A 25,313-nucleotide genomic window follows, 5' to 3' on the forward strand; every position below is an offset into this window, starting at 1 on the left:
TTTTCTGCTTCAGCTGGAGGAGTTTCTTTGAATCTTTAGCACACTTTGATTTGTCTGTACCCTCCTGGCACCTTTGCTTGATGGGCATTCCTGTGGATATTCCAAAGCTACAGTGTCAAAGAGAAGGCACAGTCTTACGTTAGTGTTCGTATTTATAAAAAGTAGTGGGTTTTGTAAACTCGCAGAAATGTACGCAAATGTAAGTGAATCTTTAATATTAGTGTGCTGTATTAATTGAATTGGTCAGGACAGAATATACAGATGACAAGATTCATTCCCTTATATTTGCTATATTTTTGTTTGTAGATCATACTGCTTTTTGACGGTAAAGCTGGAGTGGAATCTGTGATTTTTTTCTTTTTTTAAATATGTTTATCATCAATAATAGTAAAATACTGTAGAAAGAGGAGAAAATAATCTATTTCCGAGTTTAATCAACAGTTCCTGCTTGATATAAAATTTTAGTAAAGTCAAAGGCTGTGTTCAATAGGCTTTGATTCAAAATACTGATTTAAATTCAAACTAAAAAAGGTAATATTACAATATATACAAATAGTTATTCCATGTATTCCATTTTGTCTTATATTTTAGGCTTTTAAAAAAGTTACTTGGCTTATAGACCCGCTAATTCAGAGTTGGTTTCCGGGCTTGGTCTGCTGCAAATTCCTGCCTCTTGTATATCAATTCATGTTCCTATACATCTGTGAATATCTGTTTTCTTGTTCAACTCTGGAAGTGCTTTCATTTTCTGTTGCAAAAATTATATAATTAATTAATTACTAAATCATAACTGAGGCCAGGCTGCAGTTTCTGGAGAAAAAGCTAGCTATCATTTTTATCTTGGAATGAACTATCTAAATAGATCACCCAGGACTAAATGTCAAAAAACATTCTTTTCAGATGTTACCAAAATCCCAGAAACTTCAAAGCCTAGGTCGTGTTAAGGCTTAACTGTGAATTCAAATATTTCAACTGTGGCTAAAACAAGATCTTTTTACTAACAGGCTAGCAAGCACTTCTGTGTTTGTGTGATATTCTTACTATTTGGCAGTTTTCATATGAACTGCTTTACAAGCTTAGGAAATTAGTAATACTTGTATTTCCTTATTTCATAAATACATCTACTCATGCATGTTTGTTTTGGGGTGCAGTTTATATAAACAGACTTTATACTACCTTAGTGGGTCAGGGGAAAGAAAAAGGGTAACTGAGATTGCCAAATAAGGGAGCTTTTCTTTCATTCCAGTCCTTTCTAAGACCCTACATTGTCAAGATTCTGAAGGTTTTGGTGGCAATCGCTGTTCTGTTCCCATAATTCAGTTACCTCCAGGCAGGACATCAGGAAAACCAGCATCATGGATAAAAGTTTCATCCAGCTCCTGTGTTCTGGCTTTACATAGGGGACACAGCTATTCTGAGGGCACTCCTCTGTGAAGAACTGAATATGAAGCTCTTAAAGCATGCTAGTATTTTCTTGCTGATGATTTATTAAAAAATGGCATTAAAAACTGCATTTGTTCTGCAGTTTGTTGGATTTTCTTTTTCAGTGCAGATTCAAATATTTAGAAAGTAAAGCTTTCTATCTATAGATTGGATGTAGTATAAACAGTGGCATTAGTGTCACTCCAAAATGTCTCATTACTGTAGACAGAACTTTTAGCTGGAAGTAGGTTAGCAAGGCTCTGTCATGAGAATGAAGTTTCTCTTACATGTCTGCTTTGGTCTTTATCTCCTGTGATTTCCCATCATGGTGTTGAGAATTTTCTCTTTCTTCTCATCCTCTCCTGTTCATTGGGAAGGAGATAGTGAACTTTGCCATGTGGTTGACAGCCTCAAAATCTCTTGTAGCAACACAGCACTGCATTTTAGGCTGTTGAACTGAAAGGAATAATTGATATTGAACTCTCATGTCAATTTTACAGGCTTATTCTGCTTCTGTGGCTTTTTAATGGATGTCATGAGTAAACAGGTGTTTTCCAAATCATATAAAAATTCAGTAATATACTGGAGGTGCTAAATCCTTTTTGAACCTGACAAGCGAACCTTTTCAAGAAGAACATCCTGCCATACATCTCTGCGATGATGTATGCTGATGCAATTTTCCATTTCAGGGTGTTTGCACAAAGATGTAGAATGGAGTTGGGAATTTTGCCTCCGTATCACTATAACCCGAGCCAGGTTTTACTGATCACGCCCAGCCTGTATCCATTTGCAGAACAGCAGCTGAGCCTCACTAGGAAATTAGACAGGCACAAAAAGTAGACTCAGATTACACTAATGAGCCCATTAAGTGAGGTATAGGGAGCCTGTCTGGCCAGAGGAAGGAACTGAAAAAGGTCTGGCTGTACTCCTTGCTTTATGTCTCTTACGTTCTGTAGCCAGTTTTCACCTTCTGTATATTTACTTGGGGGGGTGTGGGGGTGTGGTGTGTGTGTAATTGCTTTTTTTCTCCCCTCCTTCTCTCCTGTATTCTTTTATTTGTGAAAAGAAAAAAATACATTATTCTTTTCCAACATTTGAGGGTGAAAACCTGACGCAATTGGTGTTTGCAGGCTATAAAGCTTGTGACAAAGCACTACCAAAACACATTTGCTGTCTTGAATCTTTCAAGTGATGTGTCTGTTCAGTTATGCTCGCTGACCATTTTAGAGAACTCCTCATTTACTACATGGAAAATCAAAGCGCAACAAAATAACTAATTTTTAAAATAGTCATTAGAAACATCTAATAAAAATCTCATGATGTTTATTATGTCATGACAATTTTATTCATAGCAGCAAATAAACTTGCAAATAAATATTGCTTCAGGATTTTAGCAGTTTTCAGTTAATGGAAAAATGTATTTTGTATTATAAGTAGACATGTGCTTTGCTGCTGTGGCCTAAAGGAAACAATAATGTTCTGAGCTTTTGGATAGATGAAAACCGGGGTCTGTGTACATTTCAAGAATTTGAGAACTTTATTTTTTACTGTTTCAAGTCCAGTGAAACATAGGTTTGGGTTCTGCAGTATGTTATTAACTTGTTTCTTGTTAGTTTTTGTAACATTTTCTGTGCTTTTTTTTTTTTTTCTAATTATTATTGAAGAGGACTTTCCTAATATAAAAAAGTCTTCTGTTTTTTAAACCTTGATTTGGGGTAGCTTAAAGAGCTCATTTTCTTTCAGTTCCTAATTCATTTTCGTTGTTCAGGAGGGAAGCTTTCAGCTGCAGTTTTTTGGGAGCTGCACTAGTTTGACATCATGTATTGCTGTTGCTTTGCAGTGGTGACTTATGTTAGTGATGGCCCAATACTTAAGCAGAAAAACGGAAAGGAGAATTTGATAACAGACCAGCAAAAACCTGCGGCATATATTCCAGAGTTCCACCTGGTAGAACACAAGCCAGAAAGCTGGAGGGGCAGATGGTGCTGAGGACTAATAGAGAGCTGATAAAAGAAGCCTGGGCTTGCATGAGGAGCAGGTTGGAATACGGTGGGTGGAGGATTTACTAAGGCATCTTGGGAGATCCTGGAGAGACCCAGTGGAGGGGCATGGGGAAGCAACCTGGAACTGACTCCTTGAACCTACTGAGTTCTTAGTGTAGGCAATATAAGGTAGGCAACCTTAGCCTCGTTTTGAGCTGGAGTTTGGACTATCTGATTTCCAAAGGTGCCTCCCAACCTTTTTTTATTCTCTGATTTCTGTAATCTTATTTTACATAACTGATTATAAATACAATACCAAAAATTTTGTCAGAAATTGACATATTTTTTTTCTTCTCTAGCTGCAGTTCAAATAAACTAAATCTTCTACTTCAGATATGGCATACATGTTCCCTGTGTGGAAAAAACAAGTCCAATGTTTTCTTTTAACTTTCATGAAATCGGTCATAATTCACAATAATGCTTTCTGCATTAATGAAAGCTTCATTGATGTAATGATGGTCTTGGTACAGTCAGTCATAGGGATCCCAGCACATTGACTTTAATCCGATAGAGGTAAAGCATTCAAGATAATTTTATTTTTCAATCAATTTTACAGTAAAGTTATTGGAATGATGATAACAAAACTTTGAGCCGTGTCACAGTCTAAAGTCTAAAAAATTTATAGCAAGTGCTACATCTGCATGAGCTGGAATAAATCACTTGGAGATGCTTCTGCAATGTCCAAGTTTCATGTACAAACTTTGAGTAATTTACATGGAGGATTCTGATGTACGTGCCTTAACATATGACTTTTTGATTCTGTGCTTTTAAGAGCCAAACTAATGAAAAATCCCATGTACCTGGATGTGTGCAGTTTCTTTGCTGTGCACAGTGCTTATGTACTTTGTAATATTGTGTGCATGTAATTTATTACTGTATTAATAATTCATTAATACTAAATTATGAGGTCTGAACAAATTGTGGAGCAGTTCTGATTTGCTGCTGAGGCAGTCTCTCTGTATAGTAAATGAACTTTGAAAGGATATATTTTGATGGATCAGCAATGGATTCACTGTGAAAATTCCAGCACCTAGCTACAAAAAGGCAAAAGAAGCTCTCAACTTCTTTCCTTCCTCCCAGCCCTAAATCCTTTAACTTGCAGGGAAAAAATCTTTAAAGGGAGGTTTATCTATTCATTTTTATGAGACACAGAGAACTGAATCTGAAATTGTTGTTGGGTTTTTCTGTCAAAATCTTGGTATAAGTTATTTCTCTAGTAAATGTTTAGTGTCTTTTGTAGCTATGACTGATTCCAAGAATTATCCTTCTTCCTAAAAACTGATAAATTTCACAAAATCCAGTGAGTTGCCTTCAAAAAAACAGAGGTTCGTCTTGATGTATCCTAGTAACTACTGACAGCAGTTCTGTTGGATGTGGGGGTTCCCCCATGTGCCAGTGCAGAGGCTCAGCCATATGCCTTCAAGAATTCTTTCTCAAATAGCACCCTTAATGGAATAACTAATTTATCTGAGGCATTTTGCTTCTATTTGGTATGTTCAGTTCCTCCTGTGTAATGTCTTTTTATCTAATGATTGGTAAGAACAACCAATCAGTAAATGTAGATTGTCTTCCAGGGTTACGGGCAGAGCTCTGTAGGTTTTAGTATGATAATAATACATTGTTAACAATGTGAGGAACATGTGTCTCTTATAAACAAAACCAAGAAAAGCTATATTGTTGTTTTAGTCAGCTCTGTGGACCCCAGTAAATTTTTGATGATTAATCATAGAATCGTTAAGGTTGGAAAAGACCCTTAAGATCATCGAGTCCAACTGTTAACCTATCATTGCCAAGTCCATCTATACCATGTCCTCAAGCACCACATCTATCTGTTCTTTAAATACCTCCAGGGATGGAGACTCAACCACTTCCCTGGGCAGCCTGTTCCAATGCTTGACCACCCTCTTGGTGAAGAAGTTTTTCCTAATACCCAACCTAAACCTCCCCTGGCGCAGCTTGAGGCCGTTTCCTCTCGTTCTGTCACTCGTAACTAGGGAGAAGAGACCGACCCCCACCTCACTACAACCTCCTTTCAGGTAGTTATAGAGAGCAATGGAAAAATTCATTTGATCATAAAAGGACATGGCCATTAGCAGTACCACTGTATAACAAGGAAAAAAATAGTTAATCAAGAAAATAGGTTATTGAAAACTCATTCGATGTTTGATGTAATGGTCTTGCCAGGCTTTAGTTAGACTAGTGTATCATATAGATTAACCTGAAATGCCCTTTTGTTTAAGGATTGAATGCAGGTAGTTGAGATAGGCTCACCTCCTTTCATTCACTGCAGCATGTTGGCTGACATGGTGTACAGCATGACCTAACTCCTCCTCCTAAATTTACTTAATGTTAGGTTCTTCTCTGTCAGAGGAGACTCGTTTAGAAGTTCAAGTCATTTAAAATTTCAGGTAGATCATATATTTGTTTAGAAAGATAATCCCTTGCTTGCTTGCATTATATAGATATGAAGTTCCAGCTACTGGAGGCAAAAAATTCTGTGTTTTTGTCTGAAGAAAAGCAGAATATGGGTAATTTAAAGCAGTGACCTGTTTCAGGTGAAATACTATCCTTACGTGGGAAGTCGTAAACCTTTTGTGTGATAATAATTGTTTGGATGCAGAGATCACTAGATTTGTTATTTCAGATACTGCTGCTCTGTGCTGTGACACCAGAAAATTCTTACCTGTAGAAATGTATAGAAATTTCTATATGCAAGAGGAAATGCATGTTCCTTTTGTCTAAGCTGTTTAAAATAATCCGACTACCATGTTTGTAGGTACTCTTCCCCAGAATTAAAGCTCTGAGTGAAGTGCAGGTATTTCAGAACTGCTTTGGTTTGATGGGCTGGTTGCCTTTGGGAGCAGTATAACACTGGCCTTCTCTGTGTGATTTTGTTAAAGGTGGTAATTCACTGTAAGGTTGACTGATGCCTAGAGATTTCTGATGCTCAGCTTTTTGTCACACAGTTTTTGGGAAGAGCCTCTGATTCATTAATGTTTCAGTCTTAAACAGTGTTTTCAGTCCATTGCCTTCATTCACAGCCCTGATTTTTGGGAGATTTAACTGAAACTTTCTCCAATAATGTAGCACTGGACATAGGACTGGTAGAGTAGCCATGGCTTTTTTTTTCTCCTTTGGTTTTCATTTCACAAAACAATAGTGAAAAAGATCTCTGACAACACTACAGTTTGCACAGAAGCTTAAAGCTATCTTAGATTTTGAACTCAACATGAATATATTTAACATAGAGAAGTATCACGGGTGTGGTTTTGCAGTGAGGCGTCTCTCAACAGAATGTAGATGTTAGGCCAAATGTTATGTATCTTATCTCCTTGTCCATTTTATTTTGCAGGAAGTTTGCATTTTATGTATGAAAAAATGCCTCAGCTTTTCATTTAACATGTCCTTCTCCAAGCACGTCACTTAATACGTTAAAATATATTATCCTGGTTTTATATGCAACTGTAATACAAAGCAAATTCACTTCTTGTGAAAGTTATCATTCCCCCATTAATTCAGAAAAGAAATATTATACTGATTGTCTCCAGGTTTATAATTTCCAAATGTAGTTTCTTTGTAAATGTTCACTCTTGATAACAAAGACTGTTTGGGAGACCTTAACCACTTCAAACATAATTGAGGTTTTTTTTAATCTCTTTCATATGTTAATGGAAGTTGCGAGGGGCTTTTGTTAAAACTAATTTAACGTTAGTCATGTAACATAATGCTGTATACGATTATGCTTATTCTGCCGTGCGAGAAGGCAGAGTAGCTGAGCGCCTTCCAATAAGTGGTCCATTATGCAAGGAGGATCTGCATAATCAGTTTTAGATATTATGTTAAAAGCTTCAGTTCTCATATATATGCTAAATCAAATAAGAACTCTTGACTGAAGAACTTGGACCAAATTCTGGTTCTTAAGTTTGTTCTAACGTAGCACTTGACAGATAATAAATGAACTTGTGAACTTGAAAGAAACACTTTTCCAATTTCTAGTAGTGCAATTTCTGGATTTTCTTGTACATGTATGTGAATATTAAGCTCTTACTCTGTGGATCAGAGTCCTGCTAAGGACCACACAGCTTTGTCGGGATCCCATTTGGGAAAAAAACAAAAAAAAAACCAAACAAAAAACAAAACACAACCAACTCATTTTTACTTCTTTCCAGTTCCCCAAAAAGGAAAGATTATTCCTGGAAAATATTCTTTTCAAGCAAAAAGTTGTTTGTTTGTTTGTTTGTTTGTTTTTCTCATTTTAAAAATTGCATTATTCAAGAAAATGTGAAGTGAGCACAAGTGCTGGTGATGGTGCCATGACTGCAATCTGTAAGAATTTAATAAATGTCTGGATTTTATGTAGGCAGAACATTTTAAAGCAATACTTCTGCCTATTGTGGCAATTCTTTTCTTCACAATTTCATTTCAAGGATATGCGCTTTTCTTTTTCAGCTGGCATTCATTCAGTGAAGGTGAAATCTGAGCCAGAGAGCTTCTGAAAATTTAATCTAGAATTGCTGTAGTACTTTCTTCTTTTCTGAAAGTGTTATTTATTGACTTCTTGGAATCACTGCAGCAAATCTGTAATGTAAAAGAAATCTAACTCTGAAAAGCAACTTGCAATGTTGTCATTGCCATTCTTGGTTTTTTTGTACCTTCGAGGTCTTGTTCTGTAAGTGAGGCCAGAGTAAGTAGTTCTGAAAAAATCTTTTTTTTTTTTAAATTGGAGTTTTGTCTTTTTTTAAACATTTTTATTCCTTCCTTTAAATTTGAATGCTTAAGGAAACAGACACCCTCCTGAAGAACTGTTTTCAATTTCCTTTTAAACATCCTGCTAAAACTGCCTCTTCTAAAACTTTATTTTCTCTGTAGTACAAGAATAAAAGTTCTTTTTCCCTGTGTTTTCACTAACTTCTCTTGGTGCAAAAACTTACAGGATTTAAATGATACAAGATGAAGTCCATATGATTTCTGGATAAAATACATTTTGGATTATAATTTGGGGAATCTGGCAGTTACACCCCAAAGAGTTCATACAGCTAAAGCGAGTTTAAGTGATGTATTCAGTTTTGTAACTGAACACAATTATTGGGTAATAAGTACTCTGTGTGAAGAAAATAAATTTATCCTGTGTGGTGGTTGCCCTTCCTTTGTACTCTCTTTCAGCTAATGAATACAAGGAAACTCAACACTGTGCAAGTACCATGATTATTTGAAAATACATGTAGAGAGTATTGTTTCATAGCTTAATCTCTAAGCAGCTACAGTATGTTATCATGTGGTATCCATGGAGATATTTAATTTTTCTGTTTATCTTCTAAGCATCAAAACAAGGAGTTAGATGCATGCTTATTTAAATCCACAGATAGAAATAGTATTTAAAAGCTTTGATGGTTGTCTTTGCTATGAATTTATACAGAAAAATTATCCAAACTTGTAAAGGTAAAGGTCATAACTTGATGTCATCATCTTTGGTGTCACAAAAGGAAAGTGTTTTGGAGCAAAGGTCACCCAGCACTCATTATCAGTGCTTTGTGTTGGAAACTACATAAAGCCTTATTTGATATAAACTGGTTTAATGACACATAAATGCAGCAGCAAATTGCAGGAGGAATCTGGAGAACTGAGAAAAAAAACCCAACACATTGATAATGAAACCTTGCAAGACAGAACACCACGATTTATAAAAGCAAATCTGTCCCACAAAGTAACATAAACACAAAAAATATAAAAAGTTTCAGTGACTGGTATAATCTATTTCATTCAGAGAGAAGGTTCGCTGAACTCATATCACCAAATGAAAATTTAGGAGATGAGAATTTTTACTGCAAATACATGAAAGTAGGAAGAACCAGTGGCTGACTGGCCACTGAAGTGAAGAATAGCCTTAGTGTAGGAGCAAATCTGATATAAACTTGTCTTTAGGTTGTAAAAGGAATTAACAGTTTGAGGAAGGTTCAAATTAGGATTATTATCCAGGGACTTGGCTACATGACTTATTCGGACTTAACTATAAGCTGGGTTTTGAAATTTTGAGAAGTATTTCTGTGGTCTGGAAAAATGTCATAGTCGTCACTCATGTGAATGACAAAAATATCACACTTGCTAGAATAAAAATATGTGCATGTCACATTTCTGACAATGTAAATCATGTTTTTCACTGGTTTTCGTTACCTTGCCAGCAATAAAACACCTTCACAGTTCTGTATTTGCTATGTATTGGCTCTATTCCAGATTTTCTGTTTGATATATCAGTGATTGGATTGCTTGTTTGTGCGGACCGAATTTCCTGGATCTGCACTTGATGAATACATTTTCTGACATAAAGGGAAGAGGCAAATCAGTTTGCCTAAGTGGTTGCAGATTCTAAAAGTAGACTTATATTAAAGAAATTTTCTTTTTTAAAATCAACTGTAGCATCCGCTACCTTTTAAACATTTTCCTTTCCTGCAATATTAATATTTTTCAGGTATCTTCTGAGTATTACTATAAATTTATACATTGATATCAGAAGTTATTGAATTGAAAATAGCTAGTTTGGAATAACTTTGGAAAAGATACAGGTCATGTAAGGTGAGTTGCATATAAGAAGTTGAATCCCTAGAACCAAACAGAAATTCAGTCTGTCTTCCATAGGTGCTTGTTTTAGGCTTTAAAATGATTTTCATGAGCAAGCTGTAGAGAAAGAAACAACTTATAAGTGAAAGACACGGCAAAATCTTTTGTTCAAAATGAGTTGTCCCACTTAGTCCTGTTTTATTGCCACAGTCTCCTGCCGAGAAGTAGCAGGAGTGAAATGTACCATAGGTCTAATTTATTCAGTCTCAGAGCAATTAATAATTCAGAAATGTTTTAGTTCTTATTGATGTTTAGCATTATAAGTGGACGAAGAGTGTATGTACTGTTAGCATCTACACAGGAAATTATGTGAGAGGAGAAAGAAGAACACTAGATTTTTCATTGTTGATTAGAGCAGATGCTTTCTAGATTAACCTGTTTTCCCAAGAACTTTCTGGATTTGTATTATAGCCAGATTCTTGTTTTGCAGGCAATCACAGAATAGTAATATTAAAGTAGCAGGGGTAAAACCAGCTTATTTTCTGTAGAAGCTGTAACAGTCTGAAGTCTGCATCATTGAATAATGACAATATAGTAGTTAATAATGTAAGTCTTAATTTCTATAGTAAAATTCAATATCCCTGAAAAAAAAGCCATATTCATTTGTGCATACACATGCACAAAAAAGAGCATAGCAAAGAAAATATGTGTAGGTTTGCTTATGACTCATCAAATTTGATCATTTGCCCAATTGAATTTCACTGTACATCTTCACCTGACTGTCATGGTAGCAGCTTCTTATTTGTAATTAATTTTCATACATGTGAGACTTGTATGGTTATTGAGACTTAGTAATTTCACCTGACTTCTTTAGTATGCTGAAAACCTTATTCAAGTTTTTCAAATAGCACTATGAAATGTACCATAGTACAGAGAGCATTGAAAATAATATTGTAAAAATTAATCATTATGTTATGGAATATAGAGTAGTAAGAGCAGATGTGTTGTTTCTAACTCTGAAAAATATGAAGATAAATATACTGTGTCTGTATGGGAAACACATTTCCTCAGTACTGAGGGTTTGTTGCTGTATGGTTTGGGTCTAAGCTTGACCATTATTTTTGTAAATGTTAAAATAAACATTTGTAGATTCCTGTAGAAAATATAAACAATGTGTTCATATTTTTTTTTTTAGCCCAGTGTTCTCAAGCTCAAAACCTCAAACTGCTATCCGCAATATAGGACTAGATTTAATACAACTTGGTGGAGAATGTATTGGAACAGCAATCTATTTACATGTCAAATGTAGAAAATGGAGTAGTAAAAGAGATGTACTGTTTCTAAAACGACATAAACATGACCTGGATGCTTTTCTTTGTATGCATATTAAAAATATATTTTAAAAGATCATTTGAAAATTATTCTTGCTTATTCAACCGTATTCCATTAGAATATATTAATGTTTACATTAGTATCATGTTGTTATTGGCTTGTCCCTGGACCCAGGAGGACCCTTCTAGTGCTGTGCTACTAGATAATCAGTGGTATGCAGCAGTTGTCTATAACCTTTCATTTATAACTTGCTTTTTCTGTCCTGCGTAATGGAGAGACTCTCCATTCAGGCTTACATGCACAATATATCCATGTTGAATTAGAAGCCTATTTCTTAATAGTAAGCTGAGAAAACAGGTTTCTTTGTGTTGTGGTTTTTTTTTTTTACTGTTGGTGGATTTTTTAATGTTGGGATTTTTTTGAGGGGTGGTGGTGGTGGAAGCTTTCAGAAGGACCCTTTTTAGGGGGAGGGGTGTCAGTTTTGGTTTCTTCAGGATTCACATTCTTTCTTGTTTTCTGATTTGATTTGTTATTACCTCTTAGTTCATAATACAGAAGCCATCAAGATTGCAGAAAAGAGAGGGAAGACATTTAAGTCATTAAACCAATCCATCCATCTTCATAATTTTTTTTCACTCAATTTCTTTCTTGGATAAACTGATTTCCATGACGTAATGATGTAAGTGGCATCAGTTTGCTCCACAGTGCTACAGAGTTTATATATTTGCAGTACTTTAAAAAAGTCATTACAAGAAAATATGATCACTGAACTGTAATTCAATATGTGTTTAATAGGTGTGGGTTTTTTTCCAAGCAAGAGCTGTGATTAGGCTGCTAGAGTAAATCATTAATAGAAGAGATTACTGTTATGTATTGGAAAAGAACCGTTTTCTGTTTGATGTTAACGCTGAGAGATGTGCTGCAGTCATTGACTATGGCGTCTCTAGAGAGAAATACTGGAGTTCATCTCAGCCTGAAGGATACCACTTAAGCCTTGCTGAATAAACCAGTGGAATATGAACATGCAAGCAGAAAGATTGGTTTTTGTTCTGATAACATCTGTAACAACTCAGAAAAACTGCCATAAGGCCGGAGTGGTATTTGGTAAAATGAACAGTCATGAACTTTTAGTTTTACATATTATAGACTTTTAAAGAGTAAATTTAGCCTAAATACATAGACAGACATAACAGTTAGTGACCTTCCGAGTCTACATTCACAAAGTTGACTAGAAAACTATTTTTGAAGTTTTGTAAAGTCTTTCTCCAAGTAATGAGAACATCATCCAAAAGACTAGCGGAACGCTGTAGTGTATTTTTGTCTTATCCAAAAATGTCTCCCCTTTCTTTTTGTTGACATGTTTGTTTCTGCCTGTTTTGTTTCTGAAGGTAGTCATCAAAACACAAAGTTGCTTAAGTATTTCTTAGACTGCCAAGTATGCCCCTGCTTGTTCGTAGGCATGGTGGACTGGTCAGTGGTGTGTAGATGTGCTGAAAAACCTGTATCGTATTTAGTCCATAAAGTGCAGCGTGACTGTAATAGGGCAGCACCATGTGTACAGCTCCTGTTTTATTTGGTTTTAAGATAGAAGTTGTTCTAATGGCTGTAAATCTTGCTCTCTCTTCTCTTCAGACTCTAAAAGAGTTTGTGCAACTATCTAACCATTTTAGATAATAACTGTGTGTAGACTGATTACATGTAGCTGCATGTATATTAACTGGAGTTTGCATCACTCAATACAGAAAAGGCAAATTTTATATAACTGCAGTCCTCAGAATCTGTTACAACACATACAGTATTGGTTAATATACCATATAGGAATGGGTTTTTTTTGGGAAAACCTACTAATTAATACTGCTACCACCTTGGTGTAGGAAAAAGCCCCTGCTAGTAAGAACGTTCCTTGACTTAAAAAAAAAAATTAAATAGACATGGCTGCTCGCACTGAGGAAATCCTTGTGAATTTTCAGCTTACAAGTAAAGAAGCAGATAATACCCCTCCCATTTTATTTCTGAAAAACAGAGTTGTAAGCTAAATAAATCACCTAAGGGCACCAAATAATACCTGCATTACTTACTTTAGTTCTTAGATAAAAATGAAGCTTATGAAAAAGGATCCTGGTGTACTTTCTTTTAAGACAGATCTCTCTCCCTTTTTTGCTGGTGCATGTTCCCTGGGTATTTAGAGCCACAGATGTCGTCAAGCTTCTGAAGAAAAGTACCTTTTGAGACACAGCTGGTTCTTAGTCCAGGTGTGACTGGGCAGATCTTCAGGGTCACTGGTGCTATAGATTTGAGAAAGATTTGCTGGAGAAGGCTAAATAACAATCAAACCTTTCATTTGAGAATGGTGAATCACTTTAAGATGGCACGGATGAAATTATTCATTTTTTAATAAATAAGGGAAGACTTGGCATTCTCGGGCCACACATTTCTCTGTTTTCCTAAAGTGCTTTGTGGCTGACATGAAAAACAGTTCATTTCTATAGCTATTTATTATGAAATTTCTCATCTCTTTACTAGCCTGTGCAAAGACCCCTTTTTTTGTGTCTTTTATCGTGGTAAAGAGTATTTGCTAAGGAGTCAGAAGCTGTTGTACCTCAGCTGAAAGAGCAGGGATTTGAATTCTGTGCATACCCTTGAGTGGCTAATTTTGAGGAAGAGATGGCTTGTGTAACGTTAGGTTGCATGTCGGTAAGAATTTAGTTTCTGCTGGAAAACTGTTAAAAAATAGAAAATTTCCTCAATTAACGTTAAGTTGACCTAAAAGTCACCTAAAAGTTGACCTAGAAGAGGCAGATTTCTGGGATTCATGGTGTCATGTTTTAATTGACTTCAGAGCTGTTCTACTTAGTGAAAAAATGTCATCCATTTTTTTCCTTCCCAGCACACCCCTACTATTGAGCTCACACTGTGATCAGAAAAACGTTATGTCTTTAGCCAACTCTTGCCTCCTGGGTAGAACAGGATCAGTCTTGACATTTTTGGTGGTAGAAGTCTATAGCAGATGGAGCAACTTGTCTAAATCTGCTTCAGATTTTTTTCCTCTTGGGAATTAGGCCTCACAGCACCCTGAACAGCATTCACAATATTTCTGTATTGGATGTCTGTGGCACCAGCCGTTTTGGTGGGGGGGGCTGCAGGGGCAGCCTCTGTGAGGAGAGGCTGGGGCTGCCCAGTGCCTGGCATAGCTGGCTCCAGCGGACCCACTGCAGGGTACCACTGAGCCCCTCAGCCAAGATGGTGGCACCTGTGGGAAAACGCATCCAAAAAAGGGCAAAACGCCACATATCAGTGTGAGGAAAAAAGTGTGAGAAACAGCCCTGCGAACACCAAGGTCAGTGAAGAAGGAGGGGGAGGAGGGGCTCCAGGCGCTGGAGCAGAGATTCCCCGGAGGCCTGTGGGACAGGCTATGGTGAAGCAGGTATTTCCCTGCAGCCCATGGAGGAGCATGCAGGAGGTTATCCACACTGCAGCCTACGCTGGAGCAGTTGGATATTCCTTGAAGGAACTGTGGCACATGGAAAGCCCGTGTTGGAGCAGGCATATCCTGAAGCCCTGCAGCCTGTGGGAAGGACCTACGCTGGAGCAGGAGAAAAATGTGAGGAGAAAGGAGTAGCAGAGAAGAACAGCAGTGATCTGACCCCAGCCCCCCATTCTCCATCCTCCCTGTGCCATTGGGAGAGGGAGGAGGTATAGGAGTTGAGAATGAAGGGGTGAAGTTGAGCCTGGAAAAAAGGGGGAAGGGAGGGGAAGTTCTTTTAGGTTTTGTCTTTGTTTCTCACCAGCCAAATGTATTTTTAATTGGCAAAAAATTATTTTTCCCCAAGTTGATTCTGTTTTGCCCATGACAATAATTGGTAAGTGATCTCCCTGTCTTTATCTTGATGCATGTGCCTTTTCACTTTATTCTCCCTGGCCCCGCTTCCTTTTGAGGTATAGGAGTGAGAGAGCAGCTGGCTGGGAGTCTGGTAGCCAGCCAAGATCAACCCACCACAATGTTGTGTTGACAAAGGCTCCAACACTTACTGATGTCAGCAAGCAGGACTGGATGCCATTTTGTCTCTGTTCGTAACATTGGTTTATTCTGAAGATACTGTGCCCATGGTGTTAACTGCACTCTCACTGTAGAAAATAGAAACCTAGAACGAAGTGATCGATTGAAAACTTATTGTTTGTTGTAATTTAATCAATTTATTATTTTTAGGTCTTTTGAAAATATATCTGGCCTCAGAGAGAGTACTGTAACTTTGGGGAGAGTATGCCATGTTTTTTCTATAAATCTAAAACCCTTCATCCATCCTGACTTTCTTAATTATGGAGCATAGCAGCACCAAAGGTACAATTAAAAATCAGGAAGATGCAAGTCAGGAAAGCCAAAAAGGGAAAGACTAAACTTCAGCCCAATTGCTTTCTACTTGTGCAAATGACTTTAAATATAGAATGTGTTTATGTAGTACCTGTTTAATAGTATAATATAAACATTAGTTTAGCAAGCATAGTATAAGCCACCAGGTGGAGTAGCGTTGCCATCAGAAATTAAGAGTAATAGCAAGAGCATGTTTTTTTCTTTCTACTTTTGTAATATAAGTTGCAAGGTTTTTTTTTTAAGGTACTGTGTCAACTTGATGTATAAATCCCTATGTTAGAACTTGTAACCATTGACTGCAGTACATAGCTGTGTTAACACGCTTCTTACTTTTTCACAGTAAGGTGTGTTTTAACTTAATGTTTAGGCTAGGGAAAGCGAGAATGTTTTTCCTTTTTTCTTGTTGGTTTGTATTAACCTGAGTTGACAAACTATTTGCAAATTTGATCTTTTTTTTTCTTCCCTCTTTCATTTTTTTCTTTACCTCATAACTTGTATCTGTTTGCCATGTCGTTACTTTAGGAAAGCTAAGGTAGCTAATTTTCTATTAAGTATCTGACAATTAATTCAAATACTTCTTGCTGCAGTGCTTTAGAATTAGAAAAGAGGCAGATGACAACTATACCAAAAGCTTTCATGTGGGAATTTTTGTTGCTGTTGCCCTCTATTTTCTGTTTCTTTTTTTCTCATGTTCTAGGATCTTCTTGCACAAGAGCCTAAAAGCATTTAAAGTTTGCAGAATGAAAAGATGGCACAGGCAATGCTGGTACCACCAGGACCTGACAGCTTCTTCTATTTCACCAAAGAATCTCTTGCAGCTATTGAAAAACGTATTGCTGATGAAGCATCTCAATGTGGCAAAGACGACCATAAAGATGATGGTGGTCATGAAGAAAATCACCCAAAGCCAAGTAATGACTTGGAGGCAGGAAAGACGCTGCCATTTATTTATGGTGATATTCCTCCAGGAATGGTGTCTGAGCCCCTGGAGGACCTGGATCCATATTATATCAATAAAAAAGTAAGTGTTTTATATTAAGAGTGTAATTAGAACACTCCTGTTGAACTGTAAAGTGATAAATGCTCTGGTGTGAATGTAGTCAGAAGCCCTGGTTGAAAGTATTATGCAGTATGTGATATCATGTTAACTATTTTGAACACACTATAAATATGACTGTAACTCTTTCGTTTAAGTTGCAGGGGGTTTTTTATTGGTGTTTTTTTGTTGGTGTTTTTTTTTTTTTTTAAAAAAAAGAGCTGTTCTTTTAATGTCTAAGATTTCCTTATGGTGATATTTTGAGTTAGTGGATTTTGCATTAGATATCCTTTAATCTCTTCAAATCTGATTGAATGCTGAAGCATTTGAAAACTTCCGCTCTGTCTGGCTACTCTGTTCCTGGGGTTTCTAGGAGATATAGACAGTACCTGGGATCTAGTTCAGCAGGGTAGTCTTTGGACAAAGTACTTGTTCAGTCATCTGCCAAAACAATTGACTGTCAAACATTCCTTGAAATCTCATAGAAATATTCTTTTTACAAAAAGTTAAATGTTAAACTCTATTTGACTAGGGAGGGACATAAGTAAAAACAAAATTATTATTATTATCACATATTGCCAGCTTCATGTAATGTGATCTCTGTGGATTGGTAACAGCTTGTGTCACAGATATGACTTCATTATGCTAGAGTTTGCTTCAGGACCACTGCAACTGTTCTGAGTCATAAGGGGAGGATTTGATTTTTCTGGCCAGTTACGTTTTTCCTGATGATATTAATCATTGTTATTAATGATGATTTTATCCTGATGATTTTAATCATCAATTCCAGTTCCCCAGTGAGTAATCCCTCCCCACACTGCCCTGTGAGGAACATGAAGACAGTACACTGGTAGGACAATTCGAAGTCATATGCCCTCAATAATAGTATGTTACAGAGCAAGGAAGTTCTTGAAAGTCTCTGCGTCATTCCTCTTAGAATCACTTTACATCTGTGTGGATACAACGTTTTCCAAGAAATTTTATATTAATGCTGTGTTTTTGTTTAATGTAAAAGAGGATTTGTGGCTCAGTAGCAGTTCAGCAAAGCAGTATAAAAATAATATTCATGTGAGTAGCCCCACGTTGACTTACATGGGACTGAGTGTAAAGACTAAAACTGTGTACTTTGGGTTTCAATATTGGGTCTGTGTAATAGGCCCAATATAGACCTGAAGACAAAATCTAAATTTATATGTATATGTACTGTAATGCAACTCAATTTCTTTTATAGATAACAAAAGGAGAAAAGAGCAAGGGCGATGACTTTGGCAAGTACAGATTAAGAAGAGATGGTTTTATATAGGCATGAGAAGTGGAATGATGTTCAGAATGAAAGCAAAATTGAGCTTGCATTAAAAAGGCAGTGAGGGGTTATTTTATTGTGTAAATCAATAAAATACTTGTTGAATTAAAAACATATAACAGGTTCTTGAACTGAAGTACTGGATAACCAACAGATTAGTATTTTGCTTGTAAATAAGTGCCTAAAGAGCTATATTATCTCTGTAAGAAGCAACTAAGTTAAAGCAGTGTTTTTTTCTAGTACAGAATGTTGAAAACCAATAATCAGATGTAGTTTTTTTAGTTTTTATTGTTTCAACTTCATGAATGCTACTGTCAAATCATTGATTTCTTTTACAAGAGCGTATCATTAGAAAACAGAAATATTACAGAAAGATTCAATGCTAAAACCTGCATATTTCCGGATATTAGCCTTTTGGGACAATAATAATAAGATGTAGATTGAATTAAGCGTTCACTAGATGACATTTTCATTGTGTGTCCTGGTCAAAATCAAAAACGGTTGCATAAATGGTACTAGTGATAACTGCACAGGCAATAAAGACAGTAAAGCCTTTAAAAGCCAAGGATGTCTCACCTCAGAAGCAGTTTCAAAGTGCTGAAATGGTTAAATAGTTGCTCATAAGTGTACAAAAATGGTTAACTAGGTGCTTTGTTTTGCATTGCCAGCTTTGATCTGAAGTGCAAGTAATATAGCTGGATTAATTTTTAATGTTAAAAATGAAAAATTTTTAATTATATTTTTAAGGTAATTACATAATCCTGGAAAATGCTGAAATACAGATTTTGTTTAAATGAACAGAGACAAAAAATGTATGTTGCTTAGTTTTCATTGCTCGTGAAAATTTAGAATCTGATATTTGCTTGTGTAATTCTACTGAAAATAAATTTGGCTGCTTACACCTGTGTAAGTGCAGGCTCTATTTATGGCAAAGTTTCTAACATGTATCCTTAATTTCCTATTTCCTATCCTGCCCCCTTTTGTTTTTTTTAAAGACATTTATAGTGTTGAATAAAGGGAAGACAATCTTCAGGTTCAGTGCCACACCTGCCTTGTACCTGTTATCTCCTTTCAATATTATTAGAAGAATAGCAATTAAGATTTTGGTTCATTCATATCCTTTTCAAGTCGTTCGTTATGTGTTCCTGCACTTAATTCTTTCTCTCGAAATGAATCAGAGCTAAGATTTGTCACTAACCTTCTGATGAAATTCAGAGGAAGAGATGCACAGTATGTATACCTAGATTACAGAATTAGTGGTATAGCCATCATTATTGTGAAACATCTTTGCATTATTTATGACATCGCTAGTGACAGTAAACTGATTTGTATCATATATGTTGTCACTATTCTATAGCCAGGTCAATTCCTCATGTTTTGTGTGATGCAAATTCAGCATTAAAAAAGAGTATGTTCCTTAACTACAACTACATTGTTCAGCATGCTCATTATGCTCACTATTTTGACAAACTGTGTATTTATGACATGGAGTAACCTTCCAGAGTGGACAAAGAATGTAGAGTAAGTATACTTAAATTAGCTAATAATTTTTAAGTGGTTTAAAAATGAAAAGGTATATTAGACCATGTAGTTTTACTTACCCTTGTCTGTAATACCAGTATTCTTTTTTGAGCCTGGAGTTTGATCCTAGCTGCAACTCAAAGAAGCATAGACCTGCAAGCTCTAGGAAGGAAAGAAGCTGCGATAATGTTAACTTTTTACTTGGACCAAAACTCTGATTGATACTCTTGTTCAGAATGTTTGTACAAGTAATGTTTTTATGCATTCTCCCTCTTAAGCTGTTCCTTTAGCATTTTTATTAAAAAAGAAAAAAAAAAAGAAAAAAAAAAAAAGGAAAAAAAAAAAAGAAGGAAATAGCATCCAACCTGAAACTACTGCTTTTCAGCGTGGAAGATGCTTTCTGTAGCTCCTATGAAGCACCTTTATTTTGTGTAACAAAATATAAAAATGGGACACACATTAAAGAAAGTACCTCTGCTGAGGATTATTGTTTGACATTCTCAAGTCTACCTGGTCAGCCATCAAGTATCTTTAGTAAACACTAGGTTTCACTTAGCCATGGATTTTATTTCTGACATGGCAACCATGCTGAAATTTTTATTTGAGCAAAAGTATTTTCTTCATGTTAGTCATGAATATTATTATTTTTTGTGCTGAAATTTCAAAATCTTACATGCCAGAAACTGCAAAAACATGTTTCAGATAAATAAATAAATAAATCCAATTCTCTTGCAGAAGAATGGTGGGAAAACAGTCATAGTTTATGTGAGTTTGGAACTGCTATTACAGTGCATGTGCTAACCACTGTTTTTGAGTGATTTTCCTTTATGCCTGTGGTGTTGTGTCACTGAACAACAATCTTTAACTTTTGCTTGAATGTTTTTTCATAGGTACACTTTCACAGGAATTTATACTTTTGAATTTCTGGTAAAAATCCTTGCAAGAGGCTTTTGTATAAATGATTTTACTTGCCTTCGTGACCCCTGGAACTGGCTTGATTTTGTTGTCATTTCCTTTGCGTAAGTATATAATTTTTTTTAAGTAAAATATCACTTAGAACTTTTTTTGAACTTGTAATAATTTGTTTGGGTTACCTTAGCTCATTTAAAATGAATGGTAGTTGAATTGTGTTTCAGCTTTTTCCATTTTAATATTTTACACTAATGTAGCACACAGCACAATTAATGGACTATCCCACAGTACAAAAGAGAAGTTACCACTGAACAATCAATTTTAAATAGTATTTAAACAATAAGATTAGGGAAATCCATTTCATTTTTAATTTGCATTCAATGGAAATATGTAAGGGTGTGTTTCTTAGGAAAACTTAATTGAAACAGGAAATTCTGAATGCAAGTCTTTCATTTAAAGTTGCCCCTTCCAAAAAAAAATAGTCTGGCTTACACGTCCAGGTAAGTAGTATACACTCTACCTTAATTCTGAATAACTGTGATTTAATCCTACAGGTATATAACAGAATTTGTAAACCTAGGCAATGTTTCAGCTCTTCGAACTTTCAGAGTATTGAGAGCTTTGAAAACTATTTCTGTAATCCCAGGTAAGAAGTAACTGTGTAAAATGGCAGCCCTCTACATCACCTCTGTTTAATTTTGTGTGTGCTGTCATTGTGTTTGTGTGTGGAATCCCTCACTACAGATATGTGACAGAGTTTGTGGACCTGGGCAATGTCTCAGCGTTGAGAACATTCAGAGTTCTCCGAGCTTTGAAAACAATATCAGTCATTCCAGGTGAGAGCTAGGTTAAACGCTGAGGCTGACTGAAATTCCACAGAAGCTGAACTCATATTTTTAACAGAAGCATCCAGGTTTTAGTCTTAACTTCAATTTGATTCCCTTTTCTAATTCTCTAAAATACTCAGCCTCAGTGTTTAATACATTCTTGCATGAGAAATTGAATTGCATAGCCTGTGTATATTTCCATTTCATGATGTCAAACTTTCTCTCCCACATTAAGGATCAAAATTAATTCTTTTCATTTTTCTCTTACTAATGTGAATGTTACTATTTATCAAAGACGTTTGGGTTTGAAAATTTCAGTCTGTTGTAAAATTTGAATCTCTGACAAAGGAATAAGATAATGAAGAGTAGCATGGGAATTGCATGTTGTATTTATTACCTTAAGATGCCTGTCTTCACCAAACCCCACCTCCAGTTGAATAGGATGCAATAGAATGCAATCATTAAAATTTCTACTACAATGCAATTGTGTTCTGGTTTTGTTTGCTGTTATAGAACCAATATATTGTGTATTGGAATAGAACACTGGCAAAGGTTTGGAGCAAGAGGCATCAAAAAGAAAAATAACAATTTTCTTTACATGTAATTTACATGTATAGAGAGCATGAATAAAAAGTTACTTCTTCATTTGAAGAGCGGGTGCTTTGGAATGTGTACCATTCATTCCCATTCATATTTCAAATTGATTTGTCAGGAACGATGAGAGTTATTGGTGCCTTTTTCCTTTGGAAAATATTTTAAGACTATTTTTGTGAAGCTGTGCATGATATTTAATAGTGTGTTGGAGTAGTTCACATTGCATTTTAGCTTAGGTAAATATTTGATATTATAATAAAAATCTGCCTTTGTTTGCAGGCTTGAAGACTATTGTTGGAGCCTTAATTCAGTCTGTGAAGAAGCTCTCGGATGTAATGATTTTGACTGTATTTTGCCTGAGTGTATTTGCACTAATAGGACTGCAGCTGTTCATGGGCAATTTGAAGAATAAATGCTTGTTCTGGCCATCAGAAAATTCAACATCTTTTGAAGAATACATAGCGCCGTACTTCAATGGTACAGTGTTTGATTGGACGGCGTACATTGAGAATGAAAGTAAGAAATGCTGTTGTAACTTGCTAAAATTTTTGTGTATAAACGCACCTGCATGCAAGGTTACTGTTTCATACTACAGGCTAAAGATAAAAATCAATTAAATAGGATGACAAAGAGTAGGGATTTTTATGTACTGCATCCCAAACTCACGCTGACATGATTGTTCTTTCCGTTAGCTGCACTTAGAAACGTATGTATAGGGTTAGGCTGGTTTTAGAATCACAGAATCATGCAGGTTGGACAGGATCTCCACAGTGGTCCAGACCAACTGCTGCTCAGCTGCAGGTCCAGTTAGAGCAGACTGCTCAGTTCCATGTCCAGTCAAGTTTTTAGTATCTCCAAGGGCTAAGACACCACAGCCTCTTTGGGCAGCCTGTTCCAGTGTTTGACCAATCTCACAGTAACTTTTTTAATATCAATATCAATTCAGAATTTCCCATGCTCAGACTTTTGCTAGTTGCCTCTTACCCTTCCAGTGTGCACCTCTGAGAAGAGTCAAGCTCCATCTCCATTACAGTCTTTCATTCTGCCCCCCCACCCCTCCCCTGCCCCGCCCTTAGCGTTCTCAAGGCTGAACAAAACCAGTTCTCTTAGCCTTCCCTTGTATCTTTAGGTTATAAATAAGACAGAGAAACACTAGATAAATATCAGAGATTTCCTGATGAAGATGTACTTTTATTATTAGGTAGAGGTAAGAAACCAGTTGCGCTCTGTGAAATAAAGAACTCACTAGGCAAATAGAGATTCTGGTGGGGAAGGAGATGGTATTAGTCTGTAGGACCTATTGTTACTAAGGGGGCTGACAGACATCTTTGTCTAGATATTTTTCCAACAGTCTTAATCTCTGTAGACTGAAGTGGTAACATTCAGGCTCGTTCAGAAACACACAGATTATTTTTTTTATTTGTGTCATTTTAAGTGATAGCACCAGTAAAGTTGTAATACACTGTGAACCATGAGATGTAGTATAACAACTTTTAATTGCCAAAAATTTGATTCATATTTATGTTTGTGTTTGTGCTGGAAATGGATTTACAGGATATTGCTCGGTAATTAATATTAAAAGTAGTGTATTTAAGTAAAAAGAAATTGGTACAATAATGGATGCTAGCTTTCCTCCTCACTGACCCAAAAGTAAAAGGAAATACAGTTGTTATAGGCTGAGTTTTGATGAGTCATATTTCCTTACTTATGTAAAAATGGACATTAAAGTTCTCTGCTCTTTCCTGTATTTTCAGATTTTCTTTCTATAGTTCTGAATTGTTAAAGTTCTGGAAATTCTGTGACTTTATTTACATTTTCTGTCCAATCTATCATTTAGCTATTTGCCTAAGAAGGGATGTGAAAATGGTGTGGTGATAGTGCTATTAATCAGCTTTGTGGGCAGTTTTGGCTGATAGCTTATATGCTGTAAAACACTTGTGAATTCTCTTTTCAAGTACAGTATACAGATTCTCTATTTCCATTTCCCACTAAGTAGCAATCTAAAACTAAAAGACAGAACTAAAATCTTCCAGAATGTCAGTTGCTTCCTATGGTCCAACTGTTGACTTTGCTGGGAGTCTCTACAGAGTGCTGATGCAGGCAAGGCAGTTCCATCTAGTTGTGTTTGTATTCCTCCTTTCTCATATAACCTGTTCTTAATCATTCGTATGTGTCAGTTGCATTATAATTTCACTGGGCTCAGTTGTGGATCCTCCTAATATTTCTTTCAGCCTATCATATGCTGGTCAGCTGTGACTGAGTGTGATACCCTCTAGTGGCTTTTCTTAACATGTGTGCATTTTCATTTATTAAGGAACAAGGCCAGATTCACTTTTTGAAAAGATATGCACAGGTCTTGGATCCACATGTCAAAGTGTTGGCACCTGGCATTTAGATCAGTATCTGAACATTTAGAGTTTTGGCCAGCACTAAAGATACTATGGAAGTAATAAGGTTATAATTTTTCTAATATTGTGTAAGTACTGTTCTTGAATGGTAGGATTTTGGCATCGCTATATTTGATTTAAGTGTTTGGTTTAGAATCCTCCTGTCTTCGTATATTCTTCATCCTGTGACCTGTTTCTCACTATTTAAATACTACAATAGTGTTTTACCCTGTGAAAACCAAGTCAGCTTGAATGGTACATTGAGGATATTAATTGTGGATGGCAGAAGATTAGTTTAGTTGGGATAAGGTTTTTTTCCAGATCTCTCTCTCTTTTCCAGATCTCAGTGCCTGACTATCCTCATGGTGAAAAGTTTCTTCTGATAACCAGTCGGAACCTCTCTTGTTTCAAATTATGCCCCTTGTCTGTCATTCTCCTGCCACCCACCAGTGAGAAGAACCTGGCTCTGTCCCCTTGATAACCTCCTTGTAGTTGCTGGATGCTTTCTACCAGCTCCCCTCACAGCCTACATACACTTCTCCAGGCTGAACAGCGTCAGGTCCCCCAGCCTCTCCTCACAGGGTGAATGTTCCAGCCTCCTCATGACCTTGGTGACCCTCTGCTGAACTTGCTCCACTTTATCAATGTCTTTCTTGCACTGGGGGGGCCAAGCCTGGACACAATATTGTAGGTACACTCTAATGAGCGCTGAGCTGAGGAGAATAGTCACTTGCCTCGCCCTGCTAGCTGTGCTTCTGTTCATACAGCCCAGGCGGCCGTTGCCCGTCGTGGCTGCCAGGGCACACTGCTGGCTCACCTTCATCTTGCTGCCTGTCTGCCAAGGCCCCCAGTGCCTTTTCTGCAGAGCTGCTCCCCAGCCAGTCAGCTCCCAGCCCGTATCATTGCTGGGGATCTTCCTTCCCAGGTACACAACTCTGCATTTGTCTTTGCCGAATTTTCTGTGTCTCCTGTCAGCCCATTCCTCCAGCCTGCCTAGGTCCCTCTGAATGGGG

The 25,313-nt window shown here is 36.5% G+C and overlaps 1 protein-coding gene across 1 annotated transcript in view; it reads left to right on the forward strand.

Annotated features, from left to right (window-relative positions):
- LOC104009975 (sodium channel protein type 2 subunit alpha) overlaps window positions 1-25,313 on the forward strand; it is an 82,539-nt gene that overhangs the window by 11,644 nt on the left and 45,582 nt on the right. Inside the window, exons 2-7 of the mRNA XM_087731667.1 lie at window positions 16,418-16,741; window positions 19,055-19,173; window positions 19,491-19,580; window positions 20,471-20,599; window positions 21,047-21,138; window positions 22,193-22,429. Coding sequence (XP_087587793.1) covers window positions 16,469-16,741; window positions 19,055-19,173; window positions 19,491-19,580; window positions 20,471-20,599; window positions 21,047-21,138; window positions 22,193-22,429 — 940 coding nt within the window. The 5' untranslated portion in view covers window positions 16,418-16,468. The remainder of the gene's footprint in view (window positions 1-16,417; window positions 16,742-19,054; window positions 19,174-19,490; window positions 19,581-20,470; window positions 20,600-21,046; window positions 21,139-22,192; window positions 22,430-25,313) is intronic.

Source organism: Nipponia nippon, unplaced genomic scaffold (assembly GCF_047370975.1).
Source record: "Nipponia nippon isolate SJK-2023a ecotype South Korea unplaced genomic scaffold, ASM4737097v1 scaffold_5, whole genome shotgun sequence".
Taxonomy (NCBI): Eukaryota; Metazoa; Chordata; class Aves; order Pelecaniformes; family Threskiornithidae; genus Nipponia; species Nipponia nippon.